This window comes from Cyprinus carpio, chromosome B1 (genome assembly GCF_018340385.1).
Source record: "Cyprinus carpio isolate SPL01 chromosome B1, ASM1834038v1, whole genome shotgun sequence".
Taxonomy (NCBI): Eukaryota; Metazoa; Chordata; class Actinopteri; order Cypriniformes; family Cyprinidae; genus Cyprinus; species Cyprinus carpio.
Window position 1 is genome coordinate 8,947,441 of NC_056597.1, and position 23,807 is coordinate 8,971,247.

Consider the following 23,807-nt stretch of genomic DNA (forward strand, 5'->3'; position numbering starts at 1 on the left):
ATGTCATGTGACCATTAACCATCATCAGAGAACCATAAACATGTAAATGTCTTGGGAAATTTTTAAAATCTTAAATCTGTGGGGTTGCTTCAAATAAATATTGTAGGTAAATATAAAAAAAAAATAATAATGTAGCATTGTTATATACGTGTTAATGTTGTAATATTATAATATTTATAGTACATTTTAAAATAGATTACTCTTTTACTTTTTATATTTTAAAACATTAGTTTTTATATTTTATATAATAGTTTAATATTATGCAGTGCCTGTTGGACATATGTACTTTTTTAATATGCATGTATTTTGTATTATGAATGTTTTGAGGAACCTCTAGAAGCTTAACATATTATTATTATTATTATTATTATTATTATTATTATTATTATTATTATTATTATTATTATTATTATTAAGTTTTACACTTTTTAATATCATCCTGATTAGACTATATATGTGTGAGTGGGAATTGGCAAGTATGCATTTACTATTGTTATTGTCTGTTAACGTGCAATGATTGAAAGGGGTTGCACAGCGGCAACACAACAGGCCGTTGAATTCTAATGGTCTGAAAGGGTGGAAAATGGCATTTTTTAATAAAAAAAAAAAAAAATGAATAACAACTATTTTTGATGCTTAAAAAAATAAAAGGACTAGTGGTCAACCGATATTGGTTTTTTTGACAGCCAATGCCGATATCTTGAAAAGCAGGGTGGCTGATATAATTTTTTTTCTTTTTTTTTCTTTTATTTAATATTTAAGAAATTTGAAATAATTTAAAAAAATAGATAAAAAAAATTATGTGTAAAATAAACATGCTTATGTGTTAAGTGACAATGTATTTTTCACAAATAAACAAATATTTAATACAAATATATTTAAAAAGGAAGTAAACACTGTAACCAACAGGGCACTCAGTATTCTGGGAAGTTTGTGTGCATTTGGAATCAGATTTCACACTCATCTTACAGTACACATTGAAAATAACATGATTATGACATTGGGCAAAAGCATGAAGCGCAGCATAATTTGAAATGACGAGTTTAAAGTTTGTCGATTGCGTGTCTCAATGAAGCTGAACTCTCCTCCTGTCCGTATTCAATTCGCATGGACCGACTATCACGCAGATTACATGCGATCGTGCATGATACAAGATCTCACAGCTGGATTTGACTAAGTTTGCAAGGTTTTTAATATTAGATGTTCATTATTCATTCGAAGATTTGTTTAAATTAAATGTGTATTTGCTGAATGCTGACGGCAAACGAGAAAGTATTATAATGTTTGCCTTTCTGTTACTATAATAAAAGCAATCGTTATAATACTTTTTTGTATACATTTTAATTCCTTTGTTTAATAGTTCTATCTGATAATTAGACCGACTTCTGTCCATGGACAGAACTGTTAACGACGATGGCGAACAAGAGGGAGAATATAAGCACTGTGTGTTCAGGCGCTGCCTTTCTCAGCGCCGTCAAAATAAAAGTCATACCACAAAAGCATCGGCCAAACAGAAAAACTTATCGGCCGATAAATCGGTCGACCACTAAAAAGGACCTTTATGAGAGATCAGTCAAACAATAAATGAAGTGACCCCTTTAAAAAACTCTTAAATATGGTATACTGTATGCATATGAAAAATATGAAATTATAATGTAATGTTCCCTAATAATCATTCCACAATGTGTTGTTTTCATTTCAGACCCTTCATTTGAACCCTCCATTGCTCTAGCAAGCCTGGTCCAGCACATCCCTCTGCAAATGATCACAGTCCTCATCAAAAGCCTCACCACTGACCAGAATGTTAAAGATGCCAGTATGACACAAGCACTTTGCAGGTCAGACTGTGTGTGTGTGCACTCTGTGTAAAGCTGGTGAATAGTGCTTTTGTGTCCGTTTAAAAGACTAAGCCCTTGATTCAACTGCCATCATGTTGTTTTCTCTACTTCTTGTGTGCTTCAAATATGTAGTAATTGCATTTATGCAAGTCATTTAGAAAGAGTGTAGTGTTCATTATGGCTCAACAGATTTTAAATGAGTAGTGTTTGTTTTGTTGTTGTTGTTTTTTTTCTAGGGTTAAATGTTGAGGTCAAAATGTTGCCAGTTTTCTTTTTTGTGGCGCTGTTACTCTTATGTAAGGCTTTTATTTTATATGTTGCCTGTCCTGACCCTGTTTTCTCTCTCTATCTTTTTCAGGATGATTGACTGGTTGTCCTGGCCTCTAGCCAATCATGTGGACACTTGGGTCATTGCTTTATTAAAGGGACTTGCTGCTGTTCAAAAGTTCACCATCCTCATAGATGTCACACTGCTCAAAATTGAACAGGTTTGTGCGTAAAAAATCTCATAAAAGAGCTTTCAGAGTTACATATTTAGAGAATTACAAGCAACTCCAGCATAAGAATTCTGGTTTGTAGAAAGTACTGGGAAGTGGAATGAATCAGAATTTAGTTGATTATTTGAGTTCATGAACTATTTTCTTTTCTATGATGCCTAAAAATTGGTTGTCGTGACCTGCCTGGCAGATGCTTTTCTGTGCGTTTATGTTTATGGATGTGTTTTTTGTTTGTCTGTTTACAGGTCTTTAATCGTCTCTGGTATCCCATTGTGAGACAGGGAGCGCTGGTGGTTCTTTCACACATGCTGCTTAGTTTCCAGCACTCTCCCGAAGCCTTCCACTTAGTAAGGCCACTGTGAACATTGCTCCACTTCTTTTATATATATATATATATATATATATATATATATATATATATATATATATATATATATATATATATATATATATATATATATATATATATATATATATATATATATATATATATATATATATATATATATATATTCAAATGAGTTAGAACATTTGTAAATGTTTGTAGTGCTTTTAAGGAACTGTGGTTTTTAGTTTTTAGTATCTGATTTTAGCATTTGAATATCTGCTTTGTAATCATGTAATGTGAATTATATAACCCTTGTCAATTGTACCAGGTGGTTCCTCAAATAGTTCCACTTGTAAAGTCTTTGAAGAATGATGGCCTTCCCAACAGCAAAACCTTCCTGCTGCAGTTTGCAGAACTCGTCCACTGCATGATGTACCAATATTCTGGCTTCCCAGACCTCTATGACAGCATTCTTGAATCCATTAAAGTAAGACATAAGACAGGGAATCTCTGGTTTTGTCTCTCGTGAGCTAAATTAAGAATGTACAGTTAACAGTTAACATGTTTTGCTGAATTTATTTAGCATTTTTATAGAGTATCCTTCAGATGTTTGGGGTCAATAAGATTAATATTTTTGAAAGAAGTCTCATGCTCCTCAAGAGTGCAGTTTGATGAAACATACAGTAATAACTCTAATATGGTGAAATATTACAAATAAAGTAACTGTTTTCTATTTTAACACATTTTCAAAGGAAATTATATTTCTGTGATGGCAATGTTGAATTTTTAGCAGCCCTTACTTCAGTCTTCAGTGTCACATGATCCTTCAGAAATCATTTTAATATGATGCTCAAAAAACATTTATGTTGTGCTTTGAGTCTTTGAAAGTTCAAAAGCACAGCACTTAGAACAAAATAGAAATATTTTGTTACATTATTAGTGTTTGCTGTTGCTATTAAATTTAATACATCCTTGCTGATCAAAAGTAATTAATTTCTTTCAAAAACTGAACACAGACTTCAGAACAGTAGTGTATTTCAATGCTTCATCTGTTTTATATCCACCTCTGGTTCTGTTGTAGGAACTACCTAAACCTAATGAGGAGAAGATCAAATTTTTTCTGAACCAAAGTGCCTGGACCTCTCAGTCAAATTCATTTGCCTCAGGCCTGCTTAAGATCACAGGAAAATCAGAAACGGGAAAGACGGGACTTGTGAATCTGGGCAACACGTGCTACATGAACAGCATCATCCAAATTTTATTTATGGCCACAGAGTAAGTTTTAAATCTATTGCATATTATCTGATCTCTTTCTCAGCTGTTCTGCTGTCATGAATCTAACATTAACATTCTCCATATGCAGCAGATAGCATTACGTTTTTGTACCGTTAGGTTTTAATGTTTGCATGTAAACACAATATAAAACATCATAAAATGATCCTCAGGAATTTAAATATTAATAATAATTTTTAAACTGTAAGGTATTGCTCATATTTTTAACAGTCTCTCTTTAAAAGTTTCAGACGGCATGTTATGTCTCTGCATTTAAATGGTAGCAACACCCTCATGAAGAAGCTCCAGCTTCTTTTTGCCTTCTTGGCCCACACACAGGTATGCTTATCTTCTGTGCAGTTTCCTGTATGTCCTTTGAAACGTTGCAATGTTTGGCATGACTGGGTTAAGCATACCTGCTGGTGATTTATTTATCATGTCATTTGCCCACCAGAGAGCAGCATATTCTCCAAGGAGTTTTTTGGAGGGTTCTCGGCCGCCGTGGTTTACAGCTGGATCCCAGCAAGACTGCTCAGAGTATTTGCGCTTTCTGCTGGACAGGTAAACTCAGAAAATGGCTATGGCAAGAAAGATATATGTTTAAGAGTTAAGAGTTTTGCTGTAAATGCTTAATGCCAGGCTGATCTGATTTTGAAACTTTATTAGGGCAGTTTATGGTAACACATTCATTCAATTTGACATTACAACAGCTTTATTCTATTACATGATTCCCGAAGACCGATCAGAACAAGCTGAACTTTTGCTAGAGCACAATCAGACATCAGTCTTCGATACATATTCACATACACAAACACAGTATTCTGGCTCCTGTTTGTCAGGAATAATGGATAAAATACCCTTGTAATGTTTTTTTTTTTTCATAGCTCAAGGAGTATGAAGTATAAGTGAGCAAGTAAACTAGAAGCAAAACAAACATTCATTTGTACAGACATCAGAGGAGCCATGCAGATTTATTTTTACAGATATCCACATGAGCTGACGTAGGCCCCGTGCTTTGAGGATGAGAAAAGAAAAGAGCTATATATTATTTAATAACTGCAGATTTTCAGCACAATGAAATCCAATTCTGTTTGTTGTCTTGAAGTTTTACTACGAGTGTCAGCAAAACCACATTTATTATAATTTTTTAATAATAATTTCTTGGCTACAAATAAATATGAGATTTATGGTGATTGAGTATATTAATTGATTACATTCATAAAAACAATAAAATAATGTGTTTTCTTATTTACAACAGCAGGGGGAGTTTATGCGTTTCAGGTATTTTGTTCTGTCTTCTTATGTGATATTAAGGTTGCATGAAGAAGAGAAGACTCTCTCAGCATTTCAGGTGACCAGCCCAAAACCTGAACCTGCAACCACTTCTGCTGAAACTCTAAACAATGCTGCAAGTCAGCCAGTCGCTGATATGCCATTGCATCCAGAGCCTGTGGCAGCCAAGGGAGATGGTCGCACTCTAGTGGAGCGTATGTTTGGTGGTCGACTCTCGACAGCCATCCGCTGCCTGCAGTGCCACAGCCTGTCAGAAAAAGAGGAGCCATTTACAGACCTCTCTCTTGCCTTCTGCCCCTCGATGTCCAAGTGCCACGGTCCCAACGATGAGCATAAAAGCTCCTCCTCTGTGGGACCCTGCCAAGGGGCGGTGAATGGAGGCAGTGAATCCTCGGAGGGCTCGGTAAAAGAAGGTGCAGGAACCAGGATGGAGAGGCCGGTGGTGGAGCCCACACTGTCTGTACCAGATTTGGTCGACTACTTCCTAGCTCCAGAAATCCTAGAGAACGAGAACTGCTACTTTTGTGAACGCTGCGCCTCACTGCAGAGAGCCGAGAAGGTCATGCAGGTGGTGGCGGCACCTGAGTACCTCATTTTGACTCTGCTGCGCTTCTCGTACGATGCCACCTGTCACGTCCGTCGCAAGATCCTGGACAATGTAGGCATTCCGCTGCACATGAGCCTGCCTTTACGCCAACATGGTATCTCAGTTACGTCTTCCTCATCTGACTCCCCCGAGAGTGGTGAGAATCTAGCTAAGAAGCTCAAGCCTTCTCAAAAGGAGGATGGGATGACAGAAAACAGAACAAATAGTGAGTCAAACGACAGTGATTCGGAGATGCTGTCAGTGCCGTATGTTTTGAGTTCTGTTGTAGTGCATTCTGGGATGTCCTCTGAGAGCGGTCACTACTACTCGTATGGAAGGAATGTGAGTAACACTGATGGTTATGTAGCTCACCCAAGTTCTAAGTCCCTGGAAAGCTCCAGCTTATCAGAGAGCTCGACAGCCTCACAGGAGGAAATGGGATGCGCTGACCACAAGTCCACCGACTGGTTCTTGTTTAATGACAGCCGAGTGACTTTTACAAACTCTGAGTCACTGCGGAACGTCACCGGTCGCTTCCCTAAGGACACAGCTTATGTCCTGATCTACAGGAAACAAGAGGTCAGTGGACAACCAAGCAATCCTGGGCCGGTTGTAAATGGCTCAAGACTGAGTGGAGAGCCGCCCCTGCAGAAGGAGCTGATGGATGCCATTACCAAAGACAACAAACTCTTCCTACAGGTGGGAATATTCTACTTTGTCTGTGGTGCTCTTTTATGCTCTCCAAAAAAAATAGCCTAAGATGCTGACATGGCATTAAAGAAAAATATACTACTACTACTGTTGTACTGTGCAAAGCTGCATTTATTTTATCAAAATAAATTAATAAAGGTAATGTTCTGAAATACTGTTACAATTTAAAATAACAGTTTTAAACATTTTAATATGTTTAAAAATATATTTTATTCATGTGATGGCAAAGCTGAATATTCAGCAGCCATTACGCCAGTCTTTAGTGTCACATGATCTTCAGAAATCATTCTAATATGCTTATTGGCTGTGCAAGGAACATTACTTATTATTATTGGTGTTGAAAACATTTGCACTACTTCATATTTTTGTGGAAACTGATACATTTTTTGCAGGATTATTCTATGAATAAAAGGTCAAATGAACAGCACTTATTTATTTTTTGCAACAGTGTTAAAGTTTTTACTGTTGATTTAATGCATCTTTGATGACTAAAGGTATTTACCCCCCCTTTTGAAAAACCTTTTGAACTGTAATGTATAACTTGTTATCTTTTCAGTGCCATAACACTCATTTGTTTTGTCTGGGTCTGTTTCTTTTCTTTTTCTTTTTTTAAGTACATGCTTTTCTCATAAGACTTTGTCCACAGACACATTTTCTATCAGCATTTCTGAATTAAAATTCATTTTTGTGTTGTACAACATTTCCTGATAGCACAATGAATGAAAACTTACTTCTGAAAAGAAAACCTTACTAAATAGTAATATTTTCACAAATTTAAGTCATTTTAACAAATACCAGTGAAAACTTATGAAAACTAATACCAATGAAGTGATATGATAAAAAACATAAAGGGGGGAAAGCGCTCTTTGTAAAGTTTAACACATCACTTAAAATATCAGATAGTTTACATTAAGCATTGTTGAATACATTAAGATATACTCTTACTTTTTCAAGGTGTAATGGATTTTGTTTTATTGTTATTCCACGACATTTTCAAATAAAAGTTTTGTCAAAAATGATTTTTCAATGAAACATGAAACGTTTTCCTTTATCTCTTATGTGTCATGGATTTAACACTTCTTTTCTTTTCCTTCCAGGAGCAAGAACTGAATGCCAGAGCTCGAGCTCTTCAAGCAACTTCTGCTTCTTGCTCATTCCGACCCAACGGTTCTGATGACAACGAGCCTCCTGGCAGCTGTGGGCCCTCAGGTGGGGGTGGAGGAGGGGGCTTCAATACCATCAGCAGACTTGTCTTCTAAGAAAGGGTCACAGACATAGCCTCAGAGCACTGGACAGTCCCACTGACAACATCTTTCTTTGTCCTGATTGCCCACAATGTGGAGAAGTGTGCCACCTCAGAACAGATGTGTCTTATTTTTTCTGGTTTGCATGCTTTTTTCCCTTTACATTGACGTTCATTTGAAATTTATTGAAGCACTTTGAGTACTATACAGTAGGTCAGAAATGGGCATGCAATAAATTTGTACAGAATACAGTAATGATTATGGTCTCATTCTGGAATCTTAATTGTTTCATTTTCTAAACAGAAATCATTAGGCAGAGAATGGTTTTAAAAATGAAAGCAAATATTTTTGGACTATACTATACAGTGAACTACTTGCATGAATATTTTAATTGGAAGTTTTTCAACTTCTGGTTTGAGGGTTTGAGGATTACAGTTATATCTGTTTTGTCAATTATTTAATTACAATTAAGTTATTTTATTCATCCAGGGGATACTTTTTGATTGAACTTTTTAAATGTTGAAGTTTTTTTTAAGTGAATTTGATGTGCCTTTTAATACTTCAGATTTTACACAATTATTGGACTAGCTTCACAAAAAAAAAAAAAAAAAAAAAAAACTCGCTGTACAGTGTTACTTTGTAATAATTATGGTTTTGGCTCTATAGTAAAGACTCATAACTGAAAATGGTCTAATTTTATTATTTAAAAAGCATGTTACAATTGGTTACTGTCATTTCCCGGTTAAAACATTTGAAAAGACTGTGCTTATTTTATTTCAAGGTTAGAGATGTAATCACAGTATGAACGCTCAAGTGTTATATCAAAAAAAGCAGAAATTTCAGTTTTTTGTGTTCAGTTACAATAAGACACATTTGGTTTCAGTACAAATACATTTTCATTACTTAAAAAAAATTATAAAATAAAAAAATAATTTCCATTTTTCATTTTTGTTTAGTTTATGTATATCTTAAAAACTATAAAGACCTATTTAAAAAGGTTATAAAAATGACAAAAATATCAAAATTATTATAACTTATGAAAACAAACTTTAATAATATATAAATTGGTTTATACTGAACTCCAAAGCAACAGTTAATACGAGTGCTATTCCCGTGAATATTCTATGGTTCTAAGACATGTTCTAAGACAGTTATCAAGTTGAGGTCTGTTTTGACTATCAGAGCATGAGACATTTGTTAGTCACCTCATGGCCATCAATCCATAGGTCCACCCCCAACATCCCAGTGTCCTCAGTTTGAACCACTGCACTCCTGTCCTTTGGTGAACCCTAAAACAACTCTGTTTTTGAGCCAGTTAAAATCAGTACAACATCATTGTCCTCATGCATTAGCTTAGAATAGACACTTAAGGCTGCGGTGAAGCACTCCTTAGATGTGCATTTCTAAATTGGAGAACTAATACATGTAGCAAAGCTGGCTTTGTGGTTTTCAAATGTGGGCACCTTTAGTTCAATCCCCCCAGAGCCATTAGCTTTATAACAGCGTTGCACCACTCACACTAAAACCATTTGGTAAAATCAATGACTCTGAATTATTCAACAACTGATATCTACACGTGTCTTTGCTACAGTTTAGGCCACTCCCACTGACAATTTATTCTGTGACATGGAAACTGTTGTTAAAATACCGTAATAACTATTTAAATACCCAACTATGACGACTTATGCTGCTGAGAAACCCGGAAATGTGAAAAAGGTCCATAGCCACTTATATCATCCTTGTTTTTTTATTTTTTTTTTAGATCAATAATGGAAGAAAACAACCAAGGTGTTGATTGTAAATGATGTCATAGACATAAAAATACATATAAAATATAAATTATAGACACAACCTTGAAATCACAAGATGAAAGATTATAGGATAATAAACTGACTAAATCAATCCTTTGCACTGAGCTGCAAATCACAGCGGAGAGTAGGCACAAAGCTTCAGAGATAACCAGGAAGGCGTTTAGCATTACAATAACATTCCAAAGATACCAATCCCACAAACATGAACATTCTTTACTGAAAGAAACTGGTCACTTTTCATCATTATTTTGCTAATTATCAGTGATATAATCTTTAGTACCTATGCTTTTAAGTGTTTATTTATCTTAAACTTATCTTAAACTGCATTTCTCCATTTTAATAAACATGTCGGCCTGTGTAAAGTAATAAAAAAAAAAACTCAACTAGCTATTAAAAGTCAGCATAATTAATTTTGACAATTCTGGTAGGTAAGTGCAGTCTGTATCAAGACGTTCTCTTGTAACGTACTTTGTTTTAATTGGAAGTCTCTGTTGGACTCTTTTCTGCGATTCGGTTCTTTCGAACAGTTCATTTAAAGATTCAGTTCAGAAGCAAAATCAGTGATTCTTTTACGTACTGACGTAATTACGTCATCATTTGTTGAATATTACATACTCTAAACGTTTCATAAAGCCAAATCTAGACACGCCTGGTTGTTCATTACTTTTGGCGTTATTAATGGCGGTGTTTACTGCAATGTTCACTTCAGTTTATTGCAGCATGATTCAACACACAAAAATATAAACGTATATATACATATATAAAAATATTTTAGTGCCTAAATATATTTTGCTGTCACATTAAACAACACAAACAGATTTCTTGGGGGGGAAAAAAGAAAGAAAAGGTTTCGGCAGACAACATAATAATTATAGAAAATGCATTATACAACATATTTATAATAATAATCATATAAACTGACCGACTGTGACTGTTTTACAAATCATTCAGAGTGAGTTTGTGAACCGGCTCAGTCAAATCATTAAAAAAGATTAGACTCAAAAGAACAGCACTACTTTAGTATCGCAGTCTTAATCCGGACTCAAGCAAGTTTTGTTTGGATATTTGTTTACACCTATTCTTTGAGCCACCGTCCCAGCGTTTTCTCTCTGACGGGGCAACACTCCAAGACTACATTTCCCATGATGTAATGCTCTTTATTCTCCGTCTTGACCGACTTCTCCCTGCCTCCATAGCCCAGAGGAGGCTGAGTTTAGGGAAAGTATCGACGTCTATGCTTGTCAATCAGCAAGGAGCCGAGGGGAGTGAAACTGGAGGGAAGGTCGACGATCGGGACGGATTTCTAGTCCAATAAGCACTTCAGTGCTAATGCGACCATAATGTTTTGGAAAAATAAGGAAAAACTCTATGTATTTTCAAGGAAACTGTTTTGGTTTACTTTGAAATAAGGTAATCAAGCAAAGCTTTCACTACGCCGAACTTGGCGAGTATCACTCGCCGCCTCGTTGCATTTCAGCTGAAAAAACAACAACAAAACAGCGGATTATTTACACCGACAAAGTGTGTAAACTAACAGAAGGCTCAACTACAGACGGATATTGCTGTGTTTGATATATTCCTTTCGCCAGAAGAAAGGACTTCATCCAGAGGAGTTTGTGTCGCTGTCGGGAAGCTCTTCCCGTGTGGACGTGCTGGAAACCAGGAGTGACGGTATTTGTGTTTGTTTTAATAAACGCACTGAAAACACTTGGGCGCAACTTCCACCTCATATTTTGGGACTTTGTTTTTCATGTGTTGCAGGTTGAAACACGAAACTTAAAGCGCGTATTTTCCTGGAAGGTTAGATGAAAATGAGCGGAGGAGAGGTGGTGTACTCGGGGTGGCTCAGAAAGTCTCCACCTGAAAAAAAGTTACGGCGTTATGTAAGTAACGTTTCAATCTTATTCAAATGCACTGACAGTGTTGTAACCGCAGGACTGTTGGGGCAAGATTTCATGCAAATTTAGAGTACGATTTCCAACAACCGCATGGTCAATCACTGCTCGCGATCTGTCGGTTAAGGCTTTTTTTTAGTTAAAAAATGTTGACGATCCAGGAATAGTTTGAAAACGGGATCAGTTCCTCAAAAATATGTGCGAGAGTGTATGAACACTGTCTGTGTGTTCATAACACTGAAATGGTTGCGGAATTTGCATGTGCAAAATCCTTATTTGTGGCGTCTTGATCTGTTCTGTAGGACACACCTACCGGTGTTGGTAGAGAACTTTTTTTGTTGTTTTTTTTAAAAAGGAGCATTAAGTATTTTTTTTTTTCTGATTAAAGGATTTACACTCAAATTAAGATCATTTTTTGAGAAATATCACTTATTAATGTATAATATGAGACTCCCACATGCCAATAAAAAAAACAAAAAACAAAAAACAAACAAAAAAACATGGAGTGGGTCGCCCCCCTCATGGGTGACGCCATGTTGACATCACATGACATAAGGTACGAAAAATAATAACAAAAATCATGTTTGCTTAATATAGCACTTTTATCTAGAGGTTAGGGTGTAAACATACAAGTATGCCTGCATATAAATAGTTATAAGCACAAACAGAACACAAGGACGGTCACTCACAGCAGACTGAGAACTTGTGGTAGTCTGGTCAGTGAGGTGCAGCAGCTAGCCACCAATAACATGCCAAAAATCTTTGGAATTGAATCCAAGAATGTCCATAACTGGACGCGTGTAGTATGAGATGGGGAAACATAGACAAAAAGGAACAAAACAAAGTGTAAGAAACAGAACAAACTTCATGCATCCATTGCAATAGGAGTCAGAGCAAGTCCAAAGTGTCTAGTACAGTTGGAAACGATAAGAGCCAACTATGCATAAACCTTAGCAATGCTTATTGTTTTAAAGGAATGTGGCTTGACCCGCAAACACCACTATCATACATCTAAATCTAAACGTTTATGTTCAGTTTACTCGTGCAAGTGTTGTTAGCAACATTATTTTATGCAAGAAACTGTGACAGTAATTTGTTTGCACTCTTTTGAAATCTAATGACAACTTTTAAGTGTGGTTCAAGCTGAAAGCTATTGTTTATATGCATCAAGGTTGCAGAAAACACAGTGCTGCTATGAATAGATTAAATAGGAATTAAATTTAATTATATCATTTGCACTGCTTGCGCCATTGATCATTACATTGAAGGCTGGTTCTTTGATCTGTGTATTTTGAGTGTTTTGTATTAAATATATTGTCACCTTACATTTGCAAGGGTTTCAAGGTTTTTCAAATATTTCACCAAATCATATGAAATGCCTTTGTTTGCTGCTACTTTAGTTGTCAAGACAACTGAACCTTTAACTCTCCATTCTGTCTGCACAGGATGACTCAATGCATTTAGTCATTCACACATTGTATGTGTACCATGGGGTCTTCCCTTCCTCTTAGTGGTAATATACACCAATAATCTGTAATGAAATCACTCACTTACAGCTCTGCCTGCTGTCGAACCCCAACCAAACATGTTAGAAATCTCCTTCAGGCTCATGTGATGCTTTTTTTTATTGGATTCCTTTAATCTGGTGGAGTTCTGCTAGGAGCATTGCTATTGAATTCATGTTTTATCTCATTGTGCAATCAGCAACACGGTTTAGCCTCAAACAGCCAAGTATTTGGCATATTTTGCCATAGTTTAGAAGGAACATTCGAATGGCAACTATTGCATTTGGCCTTGTAGCTAATGCACAGGCTTGAGAGACCGGGTGTGATTTCACATGCTTTGAGCTTCCAGAGTAAACGGTAGTCTGTTGAATGTGATGAATAATATTTCATGGCTCCAAATCTAATTAAAATGATTTCTGAGCTCATCCACACAATGCTATAATAAGATTAAATCCAAGAAAGAACAAGTGCCTTTTTGTAACACACAATGTTCTCAAGTAATTTTTTTTAGATTTCATCTTGCTTGAGACATTTTTAAGCAAAGTAATTGTGGACAAAAGCCTTTGTAGTTGTTTAGTTGGTTTTTAGAGTGAGATGAGAAACTTCCTTCCCTTTATCCCTCCTTTCTTGTTGCAGTAAGTTTACAGTCTAGGTTTACTGTAGTTTTGAAGTGCCGTCCTCAACATTAGTCTCAGTCTGTTTTCTGGTGCATGAAGGTGGAGTTGTCTCAGTGTTTCACATGTGGCTGATTAGGACCAGACTGTTTTTATTGGAAGCCGAGTGGCTACTAAAATACTTCTCAAGAGGAGCCCCATGCCATGTGTACGGGCCTATTATTGATTCTTTATCTGTTTTTAAACCAGTTATGCATTGATCAACATAAATTTTAGATACATATTACAATTTCTTATACAGTGATTGCACTGAGAATCTTCAGATAACTGTAATTTTTGTTAGCTTCAGACTTGTAGACATCCTCCAAAAATGTACACTACTATTAAAAAAATTGAGGTTGGTAAAAGTGTTTTTTTTTTTTTTTTTTTGTAAAGAAATGTTTCTTGAGCAGCAAATCAGCATATAAGAATGATTTCTGAAGGATCATGTGACACTTATGAAAATGGCTGCTAAAAATTCATTTTTGCACAATAGAGAAAAATTGTAATGTTGTTTCACAATATAAATTTTTTAGCAAATAAATGCAGCCTTGGCCAGCATAAAACTTCAAAAGCATTAAAAAATCATGCTGACCTCGAATGTTTGAACAGTAATGTTTGTTGTTCTAAATCCATTGTTTATTAACCCTCATTCTGTTCCCTCTTACGTCTAAATTAAATGGAGCTCTTTTTCAGTCTTTTAGGTAGTTTATGTCCTATTCGTGATTGGAGCACTTCTGAAAAATCAGAAAAGACATGCAACCAGTAGCCTCAAAACAGGATCCACTCTGTTGTTTTATAATTAAAAAGATGGCTATCATTTGCATCTGAACCAGCTGGAAATTTGAATGCTTTGAGCATGTTATGAAATCATAACAGTGGAAATGACACAATAGTACTTTGTTTCATTATATGAAAGATCTGAGATGGTGTCTAGGTTCTCACGAGAAGTTTTTGCATTTTATATTCTAAATCATACTGTTATTAGAACTAAAAGGAAACTGTAGATCAGCTGGTTTTCCTGAAAAAAACTTCATTGCACGTTCTCTAGTGCTGCAAAGCTTTTAGCGGCATAGGGTCAAAAGTCTGATGTGTTTTTGACGGTTTGGCAACAGTTCAAGAGCAGAGCAGATCATTTGACTCGGCTGTTTAAAGGGAATGTTCTTAGTGGCTCAAAGAGCACAGTGCTTTACTGAGGGTAGTCTCAGACAAGTGACTAGCTACTATAACAGAAGTATAATAATTTTTATTTTTTTATTTTTTTGACCTGTCCATGCAAGACATGTGACTGGTGGCATCAGAAGATCATAAGTTATTACTCCCCACAATAGCCACACCATATTCCTCAAACTGGACTATGACGTGGGTTAAAAATGTCCCCGTCTGCTATTTTTTTTTTAGTGTCTTAGCATTTTCCATTTGGCCTCATCCTCTCTTTTTTGTAAACTTCTTCTTTCACACCCTTCTCATAATGCTTGGAGAGACTAATTGTGAAAGAGCCAGATGAAGTTGGTAACACATGTACAGTACGGGAGCATAATGTGGCAACTTAGATTAAAGCCTGGAGTGTTGATGCTCACTTTGAGACTATTTCATCTCATGTGAATTCTTACATGGAGCTCATATGGATTGTAGTTCTGTTTAAAATGTTCTTGTGTGTTTTTGAAAACATTTACAAAATTCACTTTTAAAAGATATGCGTATTTAATCAATTAAAACCAATGAAACGTTCTTGAAAATCAGAATGCCACTCCCCCTTTATCTAGTAGCCAATCATCGTTCATGTAACTTAAACCTACTGGCTAATTAAAAATGTAAGGATTAGATTTACATGTATGTATTTCAAATTCAAATGCATATATATATGATTTATTATATATATTACGTTTCTTAAATATGTATGTTTGTTTGTATACATATACAAATGCACAGTACACACACACACACACTAATCGATTTAAAAGTACTAGTAGATATGTATTAATATTAAAATTCTTGACCAATACAAATAAGCCAGATCTTTTTTATGTTATGACTGATAAGTAATAATATTAAAACTATATATAGTTTTGCCTAAATAAATTAAAAAGAAAATGCTGAAAACTAAAATCAGTCATTTGAAATGCTGCAAATGAATCTATTATTACATTGTAATGTACAGTATAAAAAATAGATTTTCTGTGTGAGATGTGATTTAGCTAAAATTGATCAAACTAGTGTTATTAATATATAGATATAGATATGTATGTGTGTGTATGTATATATATATATATATATATATATATATATATATATATATATATATATATATATATATATATATATATATATATATATATATATATATATATAATATTTTTTTTTTTTTTTTTTGTGAGGGGTAGATACTTTAAACGCTTGTCCAAATGTAAAATTTAAAAATGTAAATATGTACACACAACGTATATATATTCCATCTTATCTATGCATATATATTTATATACATGTTTGTGTATTGATTGAGAGGTTTAGAGGTTGGCACAAAACAGGGAAAGAGAGCCAGAGGGAAGAATGCAGGAATCTAGTGACTTGTGCAGCTCAGCCTATCTAATCAAGAACACACTCCACCCTTCTGTTTTAATGCAACTCAGCAAGCCACTAGGTGCTCTAAGCATTTACAAACCATGGTGAGCTAGCAAGCCATTAGCAATGCTATACAATGGCTGCCCTTGCTCACTGCCTGCAAGCATGCAGTTGCATTTTAAAAGCTTGCTGTGCTGAATTCAGTGGGGTGCACAGAAAAACAAAAGAATAGTTCTTTACTTAGCGGTTGAATTATTTCTTTTATTCAGGATTCATTAAATCTGCTTAGGTGGGGGAAACATAATCATGCAACTTTTTGCTGAAACAAACATGCACCGATAACAGAAACAAACGGTGTTTGTGGCCGGGGTTATCGGCTTAGCTAGATGCTGGTGCAGACATTTTTGCTCATTTGTTTTCTCTGTCTCTCTCACTTTCTTCCCCTCCCCCTCTTTTTGCCGGTCTCTCTCCCACCCCGGCTGGTCATTTGTGTCCAGAGTAGTTCTGTCAGGGCTGAGAGGGGCCCTGGTAATGGATTGCCTCTGCTATCAATTATTAACTGTAACAATAAGAAAAAAAACTTTTGCAATATTAATGTACTTCACTCCTCCCCAATATAGCTTTTCAATAGTGATGAACTGAAATTAAAATTCTGGTCTGAAATTGAAAGTTCTGGACACACTGGGCTGAAAACCAAAACTGAAAATCCTAATTGGGAATTAGCTTTTGTTTTGAATGACTTGCAAAACAGAGATTATGTTGATTCTTTGACACTATTATAATGTGCATACATTAATATTACACATAATTTGCCAAAAGAACGAGATGTTTACTAAGGCTGTCTTGATGCCCAAATCAGATTTTCTGACTATATCCGATTTTTTTGACGACTCGCTTACATCATCTTTTAAAAGTGACCCGTATCCGATTTTTGCATTTACACTATACACTGCTGAAACTACCAAACGTAGACGTTCTGATCCGGAAAAGGAAGTAAAACAGCACGAAATACAATGGATGCAGATGCAAATAAAATTATACAGTGTTTTGCTTTCCACAATATTTTGAAAAGTCAACAAAAAAAAAAAATCAACAAAACATTAGTCTCGTACGGCGGAGAAAAAAAAGAGGACTTAAAAGACATGAAACCTCCGCATTGCTCCATTGTGTGTATCCTTCGTCCATAATTCATGTGATCTTAGTTGGTGGGGTCCACCTGAGTTGACGTCACTTTTTTAATGACGTACGACTCGCATTTACTGGGGAATATCCGATTTGTCTGCTTACATGGCACACGCAAATGCACGTATCCGATTCATATCCGATTTATTACCACATATGAATGAGACCTGAATCCGATCTGAGAAAATCGGAATCCATGCGGTTTTTTCCTGCTTACACGTTCACCGGTCATATCCGATCTGTGCCACATGAGAGGAAAAAATTGGAATTGGGTCACTTGAACCATGCAGTGTAAATGGGGCCTAACAGAAGCTTCTCTGCCTTTATAGATGATTCGTCTTTTTGGTGCATTGCATTTGACTTTGCATTGAAAAGCCTCACAGCAAGCAGACATTCTTTATTATTGTGCCTGACCATGAGGTTGACTGTTGGATGTTCAGTTTGGCATGGGGAAATGCAAATACACACTGCATACAAACTAGTTTGTTTGTATTTTTCTGCGAGAGTCTCACCACACACAGAGTGTTAGCATGGTCCAGTTAGTCCCTGCTGGTGGATGTCGAGTTTACATCATCTGGCAACAAAAAGCATTTTCTTTTCATTGACAACCATTCAAAGTTGTGCATGCTGAGGAAAACTTGCTTTTTGAAAGTTGTAATAAAATGATTGCATTATAGAAGTGCCCAAAGTTGGCCTGTGTTGACCTTTGATTCTGCCCACAGTTCCAAATAATAAGAAAGGAGAAAAATACACTGAAATAAATAAAAAATTAAAGGGATAGTTCACCCAAAAATGAAAATTCTGTCATTAATTACTCACCCTCATGTCGTTCCAAACCTGTAAGCCCATCGTTCATTATCGAAACACAAATTAATATATTTTTGATGAATTCCGAGAGCTTTCTGATCCTCCATAGACAGCGAGGCTCCTCACTCAAGGCCCAGAAAGGTACCAAAAACATCGGCAAAGTAGTCCATGTGACATCGATGGTTCAATCTTAATGAGTGGTACAAATGCTGCAAGGGTGATGCTGAGGAGATGAATTGTTGAATAAAGTCGTTATTTTTGTTTTCTTTGTGCACAAAAAGTATTCTCGTAGCTTCATAAAATTCTGATTAAACCACTGATGTTACATGGACTGCTTTGTCGATGTTTTTGGTTCCTTTCTGGGCCTTGAATGCGTAATGATCCTTGCTGTCTATGAAGGATTAGAAAGCTCTCGGAATTCACCAAAAATATCTTAATTTGTGTTCTGAAGATGAACAAAGGACTTACGGGTTTGGAACAACATGAGGGTGAGTAATTAATGACAGAATTTTCATTTTTGGGTGAACTATCCCTTTAAGAAAAAAATGGGTGTAAAAACAATTTTCACTCAGAAATTGCTAGTAAATTTCACAAATGTTTAGAAAGAACTGGCAGGTAGCACACGGAATTAAATGTGACATTTTGAAGATGAAATTTCTGTCAATCATCAGTATCTGTTTGTTTTATTTTTTTGGCATTGAAATGCACCTTTGCATTATAGGGCAGTATTTGTTTAGTCAAGTACTTTTATTCTATTTTATTTATTATTTCATACACTTTTGTATAAATAAACCAGCCATTATCATTTACATTACCTTCGATTTAAATTGGATCCTTTTTCACATGCACACTTTTTTTTTCTGTCAAAGATTGTTGCATTTTGTAGCTGAAATCCCTAGTCCAAGGAAACTTAGATTTGCCTGATCTGAATCAGAAAGAACATTATTATTTGAATCAACATCATATAATTCCTCAGTATTGTTATTAAAAACACTGGCAAATCCCGTTATTGCATCAGTTGTGCTTCTTCTGCACTCCAGGTGATAAGCAACTTTGAAATTAAAAATAAAGGCTTACATAAACATTGGTTATGTGAAGTGCATTTCAGTCATTTCAAGGTCTTGGCATATAAAAGCGAGCACATCAAATGGCTGTGATTACCGTCTGAATTGTTTTTAAAGAGGATATAATTGAACATTTTCATAAAATAGGCAGATAACAAATAGGTTTGTCTATACTTTTTGGAACAACTGTGGAGTGACTAATGTTATGTTGTAATATATAAAAAAAAAAAAAAAAAAAATGATATTGCTTAAAGGTGCTGTATGTAGGATTGACACCGAGTGGTTGAACTAGGTATTGCAGCCCAAATTAAAAATATTGGAGGTTTTTTTTTTTTCACCCAGCCCTTCCTCCTTGACTTGACGCACACGCAGGTTGCCAGATTGACGGCACCAACAGGAACGAGCGCACTTGACGATGAATGAAATGAAATACGTTGTGTTTTCCACCATCTGGCAGCTCGGGGTGCCAAAATACAATAGGGTAAACTGGCAGTGGGCGGGTTTCACAAACCAAAACAGAGAATGACACTCCGGCCCGGAACGCACATTTTCAAAGGTGAATAAATGACTGTAGCATTGTTTTTCAGATAAACAAGCATGTTAACTTAGCATGTTTCTTAAATATCTGCAAACATATTATGGTATTTTTATGCTTTAGAGTCAAAAATGTACATACAGCACCTTAAAGGGGTCATATGATGCGATTTCAAATTTTTCTTTCTCTTTGGAGTGTTACAGGCTCTTGGTGAATAAAGAAGATCTGTGAAGTTGCGAAGACTAAAGTCCCAAATCCAAAGAGATATTCTTTGTAAAAGTTAACACTCGTCCACGCCCTCCTGAAACGGCTCGTTCTAACACGCCCCCACATCTCTACATCACTATGTGGGAAGATTTGTATAACGCCGCCCAGATGTTCATGCAAAGAAAGAAGGCATACCTTTTATTCTCATTGTAGTATTGTTGTTGCTACTGCTGCCTTTTATAATTATATTTTGGTTTTTATGTTTATGTCTCGTCGCTCCTGCTGGACAGGGCATCACAATATATTAAGGGGCGTAACATTTCCGTCACACAAAGGTTTCCGTTTAAACCTTTAACCAACACATAATAGCACTTCTGGGAGACTAACGTCCTTGTCTGCTAACTATTGAATGTCATACTTTTGTTCAAAAAATGCATATTCTACACAAATTTGTATTTTGTTAGAAATAGTTATTATTATACAGGTGAATCAAACTTTTGTGGAAGTGGTTACAGGAAGTTGTTTATATATGATCAAAGTATACAACTCTAGTTTTACCCCATTCAGAAACATAAGAGAAAATGTTTTAGACCTCATGGGAAACAGCTGGAAAGATCCTGACGTTTCGGGAACCATAGGATCATGTAGCTGCATTCAAAGTGATCTGTGAGGTTTGCTCAGGCAGCTCTAGTGCCTTAGGTGAATGCAGATTCTCACGAGAGCATTACATTAGCATTGGATAAGCATTTGTTGCTCGGTTGATTTGATTTTATTGGCAGGATGGTGTGTGTTTTAGGATTCCTGTGGTGAGGGAACAGGCCTCAGCTGTCGTAACTCATTCACACAGTCTGCTCTCTAGAGGGCCTCCAAAGGCAGCCTCTGTCTGGGAGCAGGGACGGGGACCTGCCCCTTTTACACACACACACACGCACACACACACACACACACACACACACACACACACACACACACACACACACACACACACACACACAACCATACATAGTCTCTCCCTTTACTCTATGACCTTTCTATTTTTGCTGGGAAGCTCATGAGTTTTTTATTATTCACCAGGGCTCCATCAGTTTGATCCAGAGCTTAGAACTTTATATACAGACTATTTACATTCCTTATTTGTGGGAAACTATTTTGGAAACAGTGTTGCATTTGTCTTTTCATGTTTTTTTGGTGTTATTGTATTAACCACTTCCAGAGTAAGGCTGTGTGATTTTGACAAACATCTTCATTTATGTTAATATTTTAATCACGGTTTTATTTTCACTGAATGGAATGTGTTATGAGTGGCAGCTGCATGCTACAAACTTTATGTAGGTAACACATCCAGAATAAGCTGAGAACTATGTTCCTGTTTATTGCTGTTTCATGCATTATAAATTAGTGCTACCTAAATGGTCAGCTCCATATTCAACCTCTTAGCAGCATGAAAAACAAAACCGTTATTTAAATTAATAAATTACATGCAAAAAGCGAGTAATGTTAATGTCCCATGATCATTTAGAAATCATTCTAATATGCTGATGTGCTGCTTAATTATTTGTCAAGTATTATTGGTGATCAGTTATTACTAATGGTTCTTATTATCAATAGCTGCATTTACATGGACCCTACTAATCTGATCGTAATAGGACTAGAAGCACAATCAGAATAAAAGTCGCATGTAAACAGGTCAGTCGGATTGAATTGGCCAGATCCAACTAAATTTTCGATCGGATTGTAAGGGGTGGTTTATTCCTTTTGTAATCCGAGTGAGAGGACATGTAAACACTTGATCGGATTGAAAACATAAAATGGAAAGTACTGCGCATGCGCAGTGACGTATAAATAGCGTAATGACGCGTGACGCGCAGAACGATTTGTTCTTCCTGGCGAATAAAGTGTCATAAATGAGTGTCCCGTCATTATAAAACTCCCCTTTCACTCAGCGTCTGTGAAGTGGAGCAGGACAACGTGCCACCAGTCCTGGTTTAAGACTCTCACATTATTATTATGTTTTTTACTATTTTACCTTCATTGAATGTAGTGTTGCTGGAAGGTAGTAAGTAATGTTGAGTAATGCTAGTCCATCAATCAGCATGTGCTTCAAAGTTGATGTTTTTTACACTATCAATAACATTTTGCTTTTCAAGCAGGAGTATGCTGGTTGGCCAAATAGTCCCTTGAGGGCTAAGACACTTGTTCATTTCCCTAAATTAATGAAATATAAACTGTTATACTTATAACCATACACACACTCCATAAGGCCTCTATTTTACAAATAATAATGCAGTCAGGAGATGGTGTGATGCAATGAGTGGTTTCAACATTTTTAAACATTTAAAATGCATGACAATAATCTAACCCTCATACTTACATAACAATAGCAGTCTATTTATTTAGTGGTCCAAGTTGAAGTCAGTATGTATATTAATGACAATATGGGACAAATATAATGTAATTTAGTGGCGGCAGGTGCTGTGCGCTGCCAGTACATGTACAATCAGACAAAACAACATGCACAGTTATCAAAGGTTATCAGTTAAAGACATGATGCGGCGAGGCGTGTCTGTGGAGTGAGCATCATTGGAAACAGTGTGCTTAGTAATTAAAGAGGCAAGGCGGCATTTCTGTTATTTGGCTTGTCCTTTACAGGAAACGCAGAATCATCAGAACACTGGCGCAAGGCTGCTCACAGCGCTTGGTCACGTGTCACATCAGAACCGTTTTCAGAACCGAAACAGAACCGGTTCTGAATTAGAAAGTTTTTGGCTCCCTACCCTAATCCTTGCTGAATAAATTTATTACTTTTTTTAAATAAAAATTAACTTACTTAATAAAATACTACATCACAACAACTTCAAAAAAAATAACAACCAGAAAAAACTATTTTCAACATTGATAATAATAGGAAATGTTTCTTGAGCAACAAATCAGATTTCTGAAGGATCATTTGAGACAAAAGACTGGAGTAATGTCTGCTGAAAATTATAACTATAAATGACATTTTAAAATATATTAAAATTGAAAACTTAATTCAATATTACTGTTTGTTTTTACAGTTTTTTTTTTTTTTGCTAATATTAAAATGTATATTATATTATATTATATTATATTATATTATATTATATTATATTATATTATATTATATTATATTATATTATATTATATTATATTATATAGAACAAGACAAAATATTAGCAGTTGGAATCAAAGCATTTAACTACTGGCCTGACTGGAACAGCTAAAAAAAATAGTCTAATAGTGTTTAATAGACCCAGTCTAGTTGCTCAGGATCATTTAATTAATTAAATGTTTTTTTTCCTGCTAGCACCTACTGTATGTGTCTTGGTCAGTTTTTCAAGAAGTGGTTTTATTTCACAGTTTTTCCATCTGTAGAGACCCGCTATAGTCATGTGCTCCTAGTGTTATCTGTAGTGTTGTTTGAAGTGCTCAGTCATTGAGCATGACGAGCTTAGCTAATTATAACCTGCTGAAGTGCTCAGTGGCCCTTTGCTATCGATGCCTTAGACATCTGATTCACAACACGTTTGATTAGCTTTTATTCTTGTATGTGTCATCGTCTGCATATCTAGACTAGCATTGTTTGGTCAGCTGATCCGGAATTAGCCTTTGGCCTAAGTGCTGAACTACCAAAGTATGTACAGCAATGAGAGGCTTACAGGAAAAGGCAGTTTGTAAACAGATGGGAGCTTTTATTTGCAGGGGATATTTGTTCAGTCTTGTTCTTTCCCATGCAGAGATTAGATAAGATGGAAATGGAAGTCTCACACTTTCATTTTCTCAGTTTTTTTGTTCTCTG

General features: G+C 35.7%; 2 protein-coding genes across 4 annotated transcripts in view; both read left to right on the plus strand.

The window, feature by feature from the left end:
• usp38 (ubiquitin specific peptidase 38) overlaps positions 1-8,490 on the plus strand; it is an 11,632-nt gene extending 3,142 nt beyond the window's left edge. For both annotated transcript variants that reach the window (XM_042716489.1, XM_042716488.1), the window contains exons 3-11: positions 1,703-1,838; positions 2,197-2,326; positions 2,581-2,682; positions 2,992-3,150; positions 3,745-3,938; positions 4,181-4,274; positions 4,390-4,496; positions 5,250-6,513; positions 7,623-8,490. In XM_042716489.1, the coding sequence (XP_042572423.1) occupies positions 1,703-1,838; positions 2,197-2,326; positions 2,581-2,682; positions 2,992-3,150; positions 3,745-3,938; positions 4,181-4,274; positions 4,390-4,496; positions 5,250-6,513; positions 7,623-7,784 (2,348 nt within the window). In that variant the 3' untranslated portion in view covers positions 7,785-8,490. The remainder of the gene's footprint in view (positions 1-1,702; positions 1,839-2,196; positions 2,327-2,580; positions 2,683-2,991; positions 3,151-3,744; positions 3,939-4,180; positions 4,275-4,389; positions 4,497-5,249; positions 6,514-7,622) is intronic.
• Positions 8,491-10,648: 2,158 nt separating this feature from the next.
• gab1 (GRB2-associated binding protein 1) overlaps positions 10,649-23,807 on the plus strand; it is a 75,407-nt gene continuing 62,248 nt past the window's right edge. For both annotated transcript variants that reach the window (XM_042716492.1, XM_042716494.1), the window contains exons 1-2: positions 10,649-11,251; positions 11,342-11,463. In XM_042716492.1, the coding sequence (XP_042572426.1) occupies positions 11,386-11,463 (78 nt within the window). In that variant the 5' untranslated portion in view covers positions 10,649-11,251; positions 11,342-11,385. The remainder of the gene's footprint in view (positions 11,252-11,341; positions 11,464-23,807) is intronic.